General features: G+C 39.7%; 1 protein-coding gene across 1 annotated transcript in view; it reads right to left on the reverse strand.

Moving 5' to 3' along the window:
- Positions 1-14,309, reverse strand: part of LRRC1 (leucine rich repeat containing 1) — a 73,994-nt gene that overhangs the window by 30,936 nt on the left and 28,749 nt on the right. The window contains exons 3-4 of the mRNA XM_064447902.1: positions 11,003-11,081; positions 7,629-7,718 (exon numbers count right to left, since the gene is read on the reverse strand). Coding sequence (XP_064303972.1) covers positions 7,629-7,718; positions 11,003-11,081 — 169 coding nt within the window. The remainder of the gene's footprint in view (positions 1-7,628; positions 7,719-11,002; positions 11,082-14,309) is intronic.

Raw genomic sequence — 14,309 nt, forward strand, 5'->3', positions numbered from 1 at the left:
ACCATGCAATAGGTGAGAGCAATTTTTGCAAATTCTTAGCTACTGAATCCCAGAAATTTTTATATGAGCCAGAAATTACAAAAAGTATTAACTTCCTAAAAGAAGGCACTTATCCATTTCAAAGCAAACTATCTTCACACACACGAAGTCCTATGGTTCTACCCTGGAATATAAGGGATGCTGTAAAAAAAAAAAAACAACCTGCAAAGTAGGGTAACTAGATTTAGTTTTGATGAAACTGTTATGTCTCACCAGTATTGTTAAAAAACATTCTTCCAGAAGTCACCTCTGCGAGCAGTCCCCCCTCCTCCTTTCTGGAGGCAAAGCAACTTCAAGTAACTTGCATCTAAGTTAAACACTACTCTTTCCTCTCAAGTTTAGGTATACAATATGCAAGGAAAAGACACATGAGGCTTTCCTTACCAGTCCACTTGTGGAGTTTGACAAGCAGGACAGTATTCTAGTAAGAACAATTCTAGTAACAAAAACTGGAAGAAAGGATAATGTTCCTAATGCTTGCCATTTTCTACAGAGCTGGGAAAAGTGGACACAAATTATGAGGGAAAAATACCCCTTCCTTGGAAGACTGATTTTAAATAGGCAAAAAAGAAAGTAAAGTTGATAATTTTGCCACCCTAGACTTAAATGGCAAAGACACTGAAAGCCAGAGGACAAGCATTTGCATAGTCAGTTACTTCAATTGAATTGTCAATACCATTAGTTGGCTTGTAAAAAGCTACAGATCTTCCACAAGTGAAAACAGAAGGATAAAACACATCAGTATCTTACCAACCACTAACTGTAGGAAAGACTAAACAGACAGCCAGTAGTACAAGTAACATCCAAATTTTAAAAACAGAGGAAAGTTCTAGAGTTTATGGCTAAGGAATTCCCTAAATATGTAACTGAGGTACTCTAAGCTGCTAATTTAGACTAGTTCTCTACAAAAGCTTGGTTTTCATTGTTGAGATCAGGTCTACTCTCCCTTTCCCTCACACACAGCAACGAGCATGGTCCAAAACACAGACAGGAACACTGAACTCCCTATGACCTTCAAAAGGCATCATTAAGAAGAAGAGAGAGATTCATAGTTATGGTTTAGCCTGTTCACTTTTGAATGCTTTAACTGAACATTCTCCAATTTGCTTATCAAGATCCCTGAAACAGGTTGGGGAGGCTAAACCAATTCATGATTACAATATTTCATTTTCAAAATATCTTCCATTCCACTCATGCACTGTCAATCTTCAACAATTTAAATAAAAAATTTAATTACTTCATTTAAAAAAAAATATTTCTAAATATGTTAAATATTTTTTCCTTGTGTAACACACAAGATGCAACATTTCTTATTTAAAGGCCAGATGGCTCTGTATTTGCTATTACATTGGTAAACAGTGCTCCTGAAATAAACTTTAGAGTTCCTTAACATTCAGTTTTGCCATTTAGCAAACAGCTGTGATTAACACTGAATGCTCGACCTACTCAAACTCTGTAAATATTACTTGTCATGCTAAATTCAAATAAGCCAGAGTGAGAGCTTTTAATACTCTTGATCAACCTAGCCAGACCACCTACAAATGGTCCTCCTTCTATGTATTTGCAAGATAAGCCTCCCTATCACTTTTGTTGTATCATGTAAGAGCATATTTTAATCAGACTAAACCTTAAAACAGAATTACATAGCCTTGTTCCACACAATTTTAATAGTATTTTCCATTCTGCGTGATACTACCAGATGTGTAACCTACACTTGAGGTATCCTAGCATCCACTAAGAAAAACACAGTCAAGGGCTGGCCTGGAATCCTTTACCAGAATAATCATGCCATACTGATCTGCTTCTGGATCATTTGCATCGAGAGCATCATCCTTGCCTTTGAAGACCTTTTATTCTCCAGCTACTCCTATTCAAATCAACATTAAAGATTCTGAGTTCAGAAGATGCTGAAAACTTCAAAACCTCTAAAATTAAACGCACACACAGATATATATGTATGTATGTATGTATATTAAAAAGCACCATGCTTAGTGACTTTATTTCTCTAACACAAAATCCCTGGATTATTTGCGGTTCTACAACTCTTGAAAAGCATGCCTGTAACAAATCCTTCCACAAAACAACACTCCTAAGTGTAGTAACATTCACTCTATTCTTTTCATTATGTTCACTGTCATAATGAAATACCTATTTCAGGAATCTACCTGTTAGCTGCAGACATTAAGAGGAAAATTTCTCTGCTTACCTGGTAATTCCCTTTCAGTAGTAAGGTCCACAGATCCATTCAGCCTGCTTGCAGCTTGGGGGTAAACCAGACTCATCAGTCATAGGCATCAGAAGAATATCCTTCCCATCTAAAGAAATCCACCCCTCCCCACATCAAAAGTTTCTAAAGCTAAAAGAAAGCTATTCTACTTTTTTTGCATCAAAGACTGTGCAGTTCTCCAAAAAAAAGGCGGGAGGGGGAGAGAGGCTGTGAAGGATAGGGATACTACAAATTATTATGATCTTTTGTTGAATCCTCAGGATTTGGAGATCATGTCCAAGTAGGAGACCATTTTGGGGGTGGAATAAAGATTGCGTATGGCAGAGGAAAGCCTTTTTAATTTGCCATGCTAGAGTTCAGGCAGGGAACTTCCAAAACACGGTACCTGCCAATCAGTAATAAACTCATACATTAAACTTTAGTGTCAAAAAACAAAACAAAACAAAAAGCTAATCTTTATCTTTTCCAGGCACAGACAAGGCTGCTGAAAAAATGATGGAAGCTAAAAACTGGGTACGAGTTAGAAGTTTGGCGTGTTGATGGGCAGCAGGCCTTAAATAATAATTTAAAGCACAGCAGTGAAGTTCTGCACTTTGCTTCGGCTGTTAAAGAAACCTGTTGATTTTGTTGTCCCCACAGAGTTTGACAGTCTTGTTTAAATACACATTTCATGCTGAAAGGACTGGTTTTTTGGTTAGGCCCAATTCCTTGTGAAGCGCCAATATGAGAGTCCGATGCTAGGTTAAACATCAGAGACGCACATAAAAGGCTTTCCAAAGAAGGCACCTGGACTTCCTTCAAGCCTAAGAACCACAAATAAATAAACAAACATACAAAGCTGACACAACCCCTCTTCTCTTTCTAGACGTTAAGCCACGAGAGCGCTGTATGGATCTCTAAGTTCCCAAATCTTTGCTGGTAAAAAGCCAACATCACAGTGGGCTGATGGGGTGGGGGGAGCTAACCCTGAAGCCAATGCTACAGACAAACACAAATGGACAGAGAAGTTGCTGGGAACAGACAGATATTAGACTGTTCACTGCCCTAGGAAGCCTTACAAACACCCTGATTTACCCAAACGCCCTTATATACAACTACTCTGATTTTTTAATTTCAGGAAAAAGTCATGCCCTGTTCCTGGGTGTTACATGAATAAGGAAGTATTGAAGAAAAATCCTGGAAGCAAGTGGAAATTCCTAAATGCTACCCACACTGGGAGGTACAGTTTATGCTTGTTTGCTGGGCAGCTCTACAGACACACATGGTCCTGCAGAATAGGCAAGGAAGTGAGACTTGCTCTCAATTAGACTGAGAAACACAGCAAAAGGCACTCCCACTCACAGCTTACATTGTGTAACTTGTTTCACCAAAGTTCAACTAGCCAAGCCAACAGCGCAACTCCTGCTCTGACCTGTACACACCTAATTATGAGCTAAAATATCTAACATGCATTAGCATTCACTGTTTTATTTCAGTTAACACAAATCACAGAGAAACATTAAAAAATAGCACTGGTAATATTAAGGCACCTAGTCTGTTATCAAGTCCTAAAGCAGTGTGTCACACATCTTACTAGTATGCCCTAAAACAACATGTGAGCTTAAAAGAGGTATGCTTCATCTAACAAGAGAAAACTTTCAGCACATATTCCAGTACTGAATAAGCAGATTGAAGTGGTCACACAGAAGAAGAAAAGTTGACATACACCGAGCATGGCTGTGCACAAGGGAGAAGAAAGAACTAGAAATTTCACTGCCTATATTAGGCAGTTTCCCAGACAAGAGTATAAGACCATAAGAATTTAGGATGCATTTCCTTAAGTTCGCACATACTCTAGTGGCCAGAAGACCAGCAGCAAGCACAATAACTTAAAAGTTTTTCCCAAAACAAGCCCAAATGTAGTAGAATAAGTCACCAGTATGTATTTGTTTGCTCACTATTTGACAAATCTCATACAGAACACATAGGTCCAGGCTATTCCATCAAGTAACACCATGATTATCCATTTGCAAACCTATCCAAACACCTCTAAGAGCCTTACTTGGTCACTTCAGCCAGAAAGACACAATTAGCATTACTTTCTAATTCCTAGCATTTTTTGGGTCCCAGCAAGTGCAGAGGGAAAGGAACAGAAATGGGAACGAAGGGCACAAGTAGGCAACCTTTGCAGAAGCCACAGAGCATTTCACTGCTTTTACCAAACACAGTTTTACCAAGGCAGTCAGCTGCAGCATCAAATTCACTTGCAATAAATGATGACAATTTTGTGAACTAAAAAAGGAAAGCTGCACTTGTTGGTTGCCAGACTACAAAAAATAGATCAATTACTTATAGATCTAATGCTAAAACTTTTATAAAATTCACTCTCAGAAGTGACCCACAAGGACTTCAGGTTGCAGTTCTAATTGGCTACAAACAAGACCTCCCAATAATTTCCAGCTGGAACCAGACAGGATCCCTTTCTGTCTGTCACCAAGACATTCCCCAACAGACTTCAGGAACAGTTATATTTTGGGTGGACACCCCATAAGTATCCCTCATGATACATTAGTATTTTTCTGAGTTGGAAAGCATGCTTCTTTAGCCCAAGCTTATCGTCAACTTCCCAGCTGCCATATTCTCACCTATTATGAATACCTGATAAGCCAAAGACAACAGCCCCACACATTCATCTCTGCTTCTTTAAGAAAAAATCTGATGGCAGCAATTTCTACTATTGAGATTAAAGTGGTTTTGTAAAGATACAATATTCCTATGCTAGATCGCTAATCTGGGAGCACTTCCGAGATCAAAGCAGGCCTGTCAGACTTGAACAAAATTCTGGCCCTCCAGGAGAACTCCCCAAGACCACCAAGGCAAGCACATGGCTCTTCCTAAAGCAAATGAGGTCCCCTGGTTTTTAGCTTCAATATCAGGAATCAGATACAGACTTTGAGGGAGGACGGGTTACACTGCTCTGTTCTGCAGCAGCTCACATAGGGCTGAAACAGTATCACAGCATTTTCCTGGACTGCTTAGGATTCCTAACAGGCAATTTTTCACCCGTATTCTTGCACAGCTCCACGTATTGACATCTCTACAAACGTCTGGTATCCCCATTTTAACCAAAGTTGTTTCTCATCATCTGCTACAAAACAGAAGCTATCACCGCTCACACTGACAGTGACAGGCAGGACAAGGACGCAGCCAGAGCTACCACAGCCAGCAACCTCTCAGGGAAGCCAGCAACCTCCCTCTAGCTACTGTCTGCAAAGCAGCAGTCCACCTCATGCTTTGGGGATCGTTTCAGCTTGTCATGTTTCTTGTATTCATTTTCAGAATCAGGCAGGATCCCAAATTTTTTGCCTTGGTTTTCAGTAACCACAAAGGCTGAACAAGCCTGTTCTTAGCTGCCAGTGCTGCAAAAAGCTGCACGTAAAGTTTTGTGAACTTTTACAGAACAGGAAGTATGTCACAAAAGCCCTGGCCCATGCAATTTTTAGTTAAACTCTGCCATAGTCACCAGGCACATGTTAGCTCTACCTGTTAGTGCTTGTGGAAGGTTTCAAAAGACATTTTTGACTTCTGTTGCTGCTGGAGGGGTGCCAGCTGACAGCTTTCATACCCATGGGAAGTGGCTAAAGCAATGCCGGTCTGAACTTGACTACATTGCAGGAGCTCTTATGATTAAGAACCCTGCTAGAGGACTCCTCTGTTCACAACCAGTTGAGTTTTACTGTTAGGGACTATGCTGACTCCCCAGAGAATCCAGGTTAGAAATATTCCACTTTATGAAAGGATGTCCAAGATTAATAGGCCTGTACTGATACTCATGACTCAACATCTGAGTTACTGTAGCTTTCTGAAGGAAGACTGAGGTGGTTCAGTACCCAGCAACTTACAACAGCAATACGGGCAAGGTAACCATAAAGGCAGGTGTAGATTAAAAAAATACCAAAACCCAGGGAGCAAAAAAACCAAAAAATAGAAAACAATCAGGTGCTGCAAGAAATTTCAAAGTTCCCCAAAATGGTATGTTTTCCAGCAAAAGTAACAAAGTATAACTTTCCTGACTTGAAGCACAGATATCCAAATTTCTGTGTATTCTGAAGCTGGAATAGCAGGTTAGACTCTTCAGCCTGGAAAAAAAGTCAGCTGGGGATACAGTAGAAAACTACAAAGGCATCAACGCAGATCAAGTGCATAGGGATTAGCTACTCACTGCCTCTTCTACTACTAGGGATCATAGGCTAGCTAGGTAGAGCCAGGCTCAAAAAAAACCCCAAAAACCCAACAACAAATCAATGCAATGGGTAATAGACCTGTGCAGCTATTTGTCAGGGGAGAACACTAAAGATGTCTACATAAGCTTAAGGAGAAACTGGACATGGACATGGAAGAGGGATTTGTTATGGGCTACCAATTAGACAAACCAAAATCCAAAACTCACAAAATCCTCTGAACAAGAAACAGTCAGGGAATGAGAAGAGGAGTAACCAAACACACATTTTTCTTCTTAATCCTCACTAGGCATCTACTTACTGCAACTGTAGAAGGAAGCTGGACTAGATGAGCCTTTGATCTGAACAAGCGCAGCCAGTCTCACATATTCAACTGAGAAGACATGAATTACCTCTTTGCCTTCAAATTGGAAGGGGTACCCTTCTCTCCACTAAGAAGGGCGAGATTTCCCTTCTACAAGCGTGGACGTTAATTTCAGTCAAAATGAGACAGATAAACAACATTCACTTTACTTTCTGTGTATCTCCACTTCAGAATTCTGTCCTTCCAACCCTGCTCTTCTTTCCAGAGTTAACAAACACATCTTAAAAACTTATCAAATTTCATCTTAGGAGCTGTTATGTTGAGTTTTCGTCTCCACAGCTCCTACTGACTTTTTTTTCAGAACCAGACTGCTCCTACTGTTAGGAACCTTCCGATTTCCATCCTGATCACAGCCAGCTTTTACCCATGTGTTCTTGTGCCAACGATTGTCTGGTTTTGAGTTAAGCTGCAAGCCACCTGACATGCCCACAATAATGGATCAATGGTTTACTACAATGAAGGAAAGCAAAAGGTCAGATATGCATCACAAAACACCTGTTTAATTTTGCACCTAAAATTCCAAGGTACTCCAAATCCTGGATAACAGTCAAAACATACACGCACATGCTTCAGATTCTGCATTAGCCTGCTAATGTCAAGTGAAAATGCAACAGGATTTTTCTTAAACAGATCCCGTCTAGAAAGAATACAAAAAATAAGTACAGACCTGTAAATAACTTTACAGATATATTACATACATATTATGCAAGTTATGTACACAATATACATAACAAAAAAGAAAAAATAAAGATAGTAATGAAGTATAAATAAAACTTACTTCCCGATGTTTTCAGGTAGTGCTTGCAGAGAGATGTCATTTACTGACAGACATGTTAGATTCTGTAATTCAGGAAAGCTTTCGGGCAACCTGTGGAGATATTAATTCAAATCAAGGACTTCCAGCAGAAGTATTCACTTTCAAGTAATACATACTAGAAAAGAGAACTTGCAGTGGAACGCAAGAGTCTATTTAGCAAATACATACAGAGGCAGGCATGCCCAGACTCCAGCACAACTCCCAGAAAATTCTAAGGATCATAGTCAGGAAAAAAAAAAACCAAACAAAAAAACCCCCACCACCCATGACTTAAAGACTTTAAAGTTTCTTCTGTGCCAAATAACAGGTAATAGCCCTGTCTCCTAGCCACTTCTTCCCTGTCCCCAGTTTGCAACTTTAAAATGCTATAAGGCTTGAGAACATTTTCATAGAATCATAGAATTATAGAATCATTAAGGTTGGAAAAGACCCTTAAGATCATTGAGTCCAACTGCTAACCTATCACTGCCAAAAAAAACAATTTATGCATTTTAACAGATTTTTTTAAAAAATCAAACATATTAAGAAACCCCTTTTTGCTATTATTTTCCTGCATCACCTAGATGGTAAAATAATTAAAATAATTATTTTTATTAAGGCTTCAGTTACATACATGCTTATAGATGGCCATTTCACATTAGCTAGTAGGCTGCTCTTCAATTGCTGCTTTTTGAAGGAAAAAAAATCTGTTCACTATGAAGACAGCGTTCTGCTGTTACAGCAATTCACATTTACTGGTTCACAACACAGCAGCATGTAATCCCTCCCTCCTTATATTACAAAATGCAGCCATATGCAAAACACTCCCTAAGTTTCCAAAGCCTTTAAGCCCATGACTTGGTCGGTCTTCTGCAAGGCTCAGCTTCCCCTTCCCTCACACAGATGGGATTCCTGTACCGCTCACTGCTCACTGTCAGCTGGGTTGCACCAAGTGGCTCAGTTTACAGTTCCACAGGAGACCAGGTGGAGCAAAAAGGGCAATGAGGTAGAGGAGAGGCCCAGCCTCCAACTTCTGGCAACCCCCAGAGCATGCAACCTAAGCTCAAGCTGTAGCATTTGGTTTGGTGCCCGCTCTCCCCATCATGCAGCTCAAGGCACTAGCCAAAAGGAGACACGTGCCTACAGGCAAGTACAACTGTGTATGATGGGGAAAGGGAAAAGACAAATTAGAACGGGGTGGGCAGGGAGTGCTCTTCATATGCTCAGCTCCACACTGCACTGTGTCATTTACTGGACCTTGTCAACAGAACATGCTCAGTATCTCCAAAATATGAGCTCCACTGTAACTATTCATTACCGTTTAGGCTCTAACAGGTTTAAGACTGGAGTTAAATGGCCTGATTATCTTTTGGTCAGTCCTGAAGTGGACAGGTAATTAGAGTAGATGATCATTGTAGGTCTTTTCCAGCTGGAACTATTCTATTCTATCCTTTCTATAACATATAGTGGACTTCCAGTCTAATCTACAATAAATGTGCCTGCTTTTTATTAATATAAGCCTGAAATCATCCAAAAATAGCTGTGGAAAATGGTCTGCCAGCCACTTTTGATGATGCAGGTTCATCAATGATTAAGTTTGACAATGAGGCAACACACTGTATTAGTGGTAAGATATTGATTGGGAAGATTTCCAATGGCTTTTAAGCTTAGAGGAAATAAGGACAAGAATCAATGGCTAAAAAAATATCACACAGAAAAGGAAATCACTACTAGACTTTTCCACTGTGCCAGAGCAAATTAGTGCTGAAATCTACATGCTGTTATATAGGTAAAACTGAAATTCTGGATCTTATCAGAGAAAATACCTGGCAACTGTGTGTAAACAGCTGCTGGTATCTGTGTTTTCTAACTTAATAAACTGCTTGGAGTGATGTTTTCCAGGACACAAATACACTTTGGAGCCACTTTATCAAGAATTTTTAAAATTCCCTTAAACTGTCAACAAAGAGTTACGAGACCTATTTCAACCCCATTAAAGAGCGTTTCAACTCTCTTGTTAATTCCACTCAGCTGTAGCTGTGCGTTACAACTACTGTTTAAGGAAACACATTACTTGGGCCTTATTCACCACAAAAAATGGAGACAGATAAATAGCACACTACTACAGACGATTTTGATTTCAATACCACAAGATGCAGCTCTGAGCTTTATGCACTGCACACTGACACCTGGGAAAAAGCTGTTCGGTGACCCTCACCACTTGCATATTTAAACATCAGTTCAGCCTCAGTTTGCTTTACCAGATTTTTGTGGTATTATTGTCCTCACTATATAAAGGGGCTACAGAGGCACAGGGATTAAGATCACAAGTGTCCATTTAATGCTCAGAGATGTGACTTTCCAGAGAACTTAGGACACACTATGAGCAATATTCAAAGTGCACTTCTGAAGAATCTCAGCCGCACACATGGGAGAAGCTGTCTTGCAAAACCACTGGAGGGGCTTAGGATATTACAGACACTCTCCTGTTTGTTAACACTCCGGCACCCCAGCCAGCCAGCTAATCCTGCAAGTATTCCTAGCCCATCTCAGCGCAAAGCAACGCAGGTCGGCGAGGAACCACCGTGAATACTCCGGCTTATGTGACTTGCTCAGCATCACAAAGGACCTCTGTGGCACAGGCTGGTTTAGAAAGAGTTCTCCAAATAGTATTCAAAGGCTTTAACTAGCAGATCAACTCTTCCTTACTGTCTCCAGCCTCATTTCACTAGATAAATTCCAAATTCTTCAGCAATTGGAACAGAGAAATGTAAACAACACTCCTCTTCTATACTAAAAGTGTGCATAATTCCCAAACCCCAGCTCATCAGAACGCAGACCGGCAACAGCCATAGCAGCCATCAACATATGCAGAGCATTTTTTTGCCACGTGTTACTGCATGTCACTGTGTCCCAACTGATGGGAAGGTGATGAAATGCTATTCCAAGCTTTAATCATTAGTAAAAGCCATTATCTGCAGCGGCTGATCTGAAGTCTATTCCAAATCATCAGACACCTGGATTTGTGCCAATGCATTCATGCTAACCATTGCCTTATTTCTCCCAAGCATGAGCATGGTCTTCTTATGCATTTAAGAAAAGGAATGAAAATTACTTCAAAACAATCAGACTTACATTCTTTCCTGGTTGGCTAACAAATTTCATCCCCTCCCATGGAAGATGCACATCACTTTAAATCTGAACTTTTGCTGCAGTCCCTACCAGAGTCAGACACCATTGGCAAGATTTCATAGACATCCTAGATCAAAATTTTTAAGGGCTTATTTAAAATTTTAATTGTTACAGCAAGATTGTAATTCTGGTATAGCAAGTACTAAGAAGAAGGTGGAAGTTACCTAGTCAGTGGATTCCCACTGAAATCTGCTACCTGTAGTGCTCTGCAGAATGAGATGCTTTCTGGTATTTCAGGAATATCTGCAGAAGAAAAAAAATAAGGAAAAAAATTGTCAACAACTGTACTGCATCTACACTGAAATTATTGCCTCATTACATTCAGTAACTTGCTACGGCAAGGAGTTATCTTGGTATCTTTCAAGACATTTCAACATACAAGACTGCTTTGTGCCCAAGTACTCAGCTATCACAGTACAGTTGTTTCATGCTTTTTCACATCCCATTTTCCCCTCCGGCTCCCCATTCATTTTCCTGATCCTAGACTACTCACCTGTCCCTGGACTGATCTTTTTCAGCCTCTGCCCATCAAAAAAACAAAAAAACCCAGATTCTCTATGTGGCAGGACTGTCCTAAAGAACCATTTAAAATCTGAACCTCTTGTAATTTGGTCAATACACACCCACAGTCTGTGCTGGAAGAAAGTACGTGGGGAGGGAAAACAAGGGAAGGAAGAAGAGAACGTGCAAGTCTCTCCACCTGTAACATACACTCATGGGAGCAGAACCAGCCTCCCTCACACTACAGGCAGGTAATTTGAAAATATTCAAATTAACGGGTCCCAAATAACTGCTAGTACACTATTTCAGATTGCCAGAAAGCAATCAGAGATATTTGTAAGTGAAAACAAGTACTTTTTTTCAAGTATCTTCAGCATGTTTACCCACTGAAGTTAGGCACACTATCCTTAAAAAATCAGATTGTCTTCTGGGCCTCTTACATCACGCTGTATTTCCATGAATAGGCTGTGGGTCCGCTGTGTAAGTCCTTATTTACTGTCATTAACATCCAGGAAAAATGCAAAAAACATGTTTGGTTTCCTTGTTTAACAAGTTAGATTTTGAGGATTCATTTTTAAAAGAATTCAAAAAGAAAAAAGGCAAATCTTAAAGTAAAAATCAGACTTCTGTTTCCAAGTTTTTCCTATTTCTACTTTTTCTACAGATCATTACATGTACTCCATCTCCTCTTCCTGCTGTTCTCATCCCAAAGAATCCTTCAGGAAACATCTTCATAGGTCTTCCTCATGCAAGTGGCACCACTGACCTCAGCAGCCATCAGCAATCTAAATATGTTGAAAAATAGCTGCAAATTAGGTCTCTTCCTACCTGAGTAACTCAGAATGGACTACGTAAGTATTTCATTCAGCAGTTCTCCCCAAAAGCGGTGCAATGGAGGGAGGAGAGTACCTGATCATCTCTTGCCAGGTAATCTGAGCAAATGCATCTGTTTTGAAGGATTCCCAGCTCAGAACTGAACCCAGAGCCAGCAAGAAAATCTTCCAAACCCACAGGTCTCCAGCTGTGATCAATCAATGAAAGGGTGGTAGAGGAGTATCTCCTGGGATCCTTCTTCTGTTTCCTACATGAGTGGGAAGGGCTGGAGGGAAGAAGGGAGTCGGGCACCCAAGAGGTGGTTCTTGGGATGGAAACAAATCACTCTTGCCTCACGAACCCCAGTGCTCCCAGTACACTCACCAGGCACAGCTTTGAAAACAGCTGGGGAAGATGGGGAAACTGTTCCTAATCATTACGAGTAGCTCTGGAGTGGTCTAATCACTAACCCCAGAAGTACATAACTTCTTTTTTTTTTTTTCATTAAACATTCATGTAGAAGCATTCACTTTTAAAAGGGCGTGCTAAGAAAATACAAGCAGTACACAGAATGGAAACCTTCCCCTCTCCCTACATAGAAATATACATAAAATCGAAACAAAACCAAAACTGTGATTACAGACAGCAAAGCTGATTGTTTTACCCATTACAATCTTCTGTGATTGAGTGCTGCCTGTAGAAGGCTGAATTTATGCTACAGGATTATTGAAGACAGAGGTCCTACATGCACTCAATAGACATTGTTACTTCTACCTTGCATTACAGGAATGACAAACACTGAGTTCTGCTAACCAGCAACAAGTGAAGAAGTGTGTAATCTACCATCTAGTCTTCATACCATCCTTCCCTGGCAACTAGCTTAAAAAGTCCTGAAAGGGACATCACTATTTCAAAGCGCCGGAAGGCTCAGAATAACTGGTTTATTTGCAACCAAGCCAGTGTCCACGACTTTTATACATGCACATATGTACACACACACCCTTTCATACACAGATACACACTCTTCTGTGCGTGCGAATCATTCTCCCAGATAAAAAAAAAAAAAAAAAAAACACAAAAAGCCCACAAAAACTAAAGCTTAAGTAGAAGTAACTACCTTATTTTGTTTGGAAAAAATTAAAATATATATACACACACACAGAGAGAAACGTAAAATATAAAGCAGAAGATAAACTTAAATCCTCAATGACAAGGTTTCTGAACTACTCATGCTACTAATTTCTTCCATCAATGTGTAGTTTCATTGCCATACTGCAAACAATTTCTCTTCTACTTCTGTATGTTGGATTATGAAAACTAGGAAATATGTCTTCTCAGCAAAACAATTTTGATAAGCTTTTCCTGTTACAGGTCTTGGGTATTACCTATAAAAGCCAACAAGTATCTGAGCTAAGTAAAAATTACCCCAATATAAGATATTACTTGAAATAAGACAGTATAGGCACTGCTTACAGTTTGGAGGCATTTCCACGTTACATATGTTCTGAAAATGAAATGCTCTTTCCCAGCCTAGATATTTGAGACAATGAAGCCACTACATTGCGCAAAAATCTTCAATAAGTAACAGAAACAGGAAAAAAAGGGAAACTCCATTTCTACATTAAGCTTTTGGGGTTTTTGGTGGTTTTTTTTTTGGCATTTACAGTGCATTATCTTCCCTGCATTGATACTACTTCTGTATCTGATTAATTTTTCTCCACCACCTAACTGGACAAGGGACAGACAGAAACTCAGTGCAACTCTTTGAACTGAGGATCATTACACATTTAATAAGGTCAACAACATTGAAATATAACTTGTTTTAATCGCAAGGCATCTTAAAAAGATTTCTCAGGCAAAACACAACCAAGTTATGAGCAGATACTTTATCACTGCATGTGAAGACTACTGTAACATTGCATTGAATAAATGAATTCAGAAGAGAAAAGTCAAGGAGCATTTTAGTATATGACAAAAAATCTGCAGTGGTTATTATAGCACAGAAGATGATGGTCCATAACAGACACATTGACATAATAAACTGAAAAGCAGCAGAGGATATTAAACTATATAGAGAAGTCCTCCTGCCTCTTGATGGATTAAGCAGCTTTCACCATTACTGTTGACTACTCGATTTCATTACAGACATTAACACGT

Source organism: Phalacrocorax carbo, chromosome 3, assembly GCF_963921805.1.
Source record: "Phalacrocorax carbo chromosome 3, bPhaCar2.1, whole genome shotgun sequence".
NCBI lineage: Eukaryota > Metazoa > Chordata > Aves > Suliformes > Phalacrocoracidae > Phalacrocorax > Phalacrocorax carbo.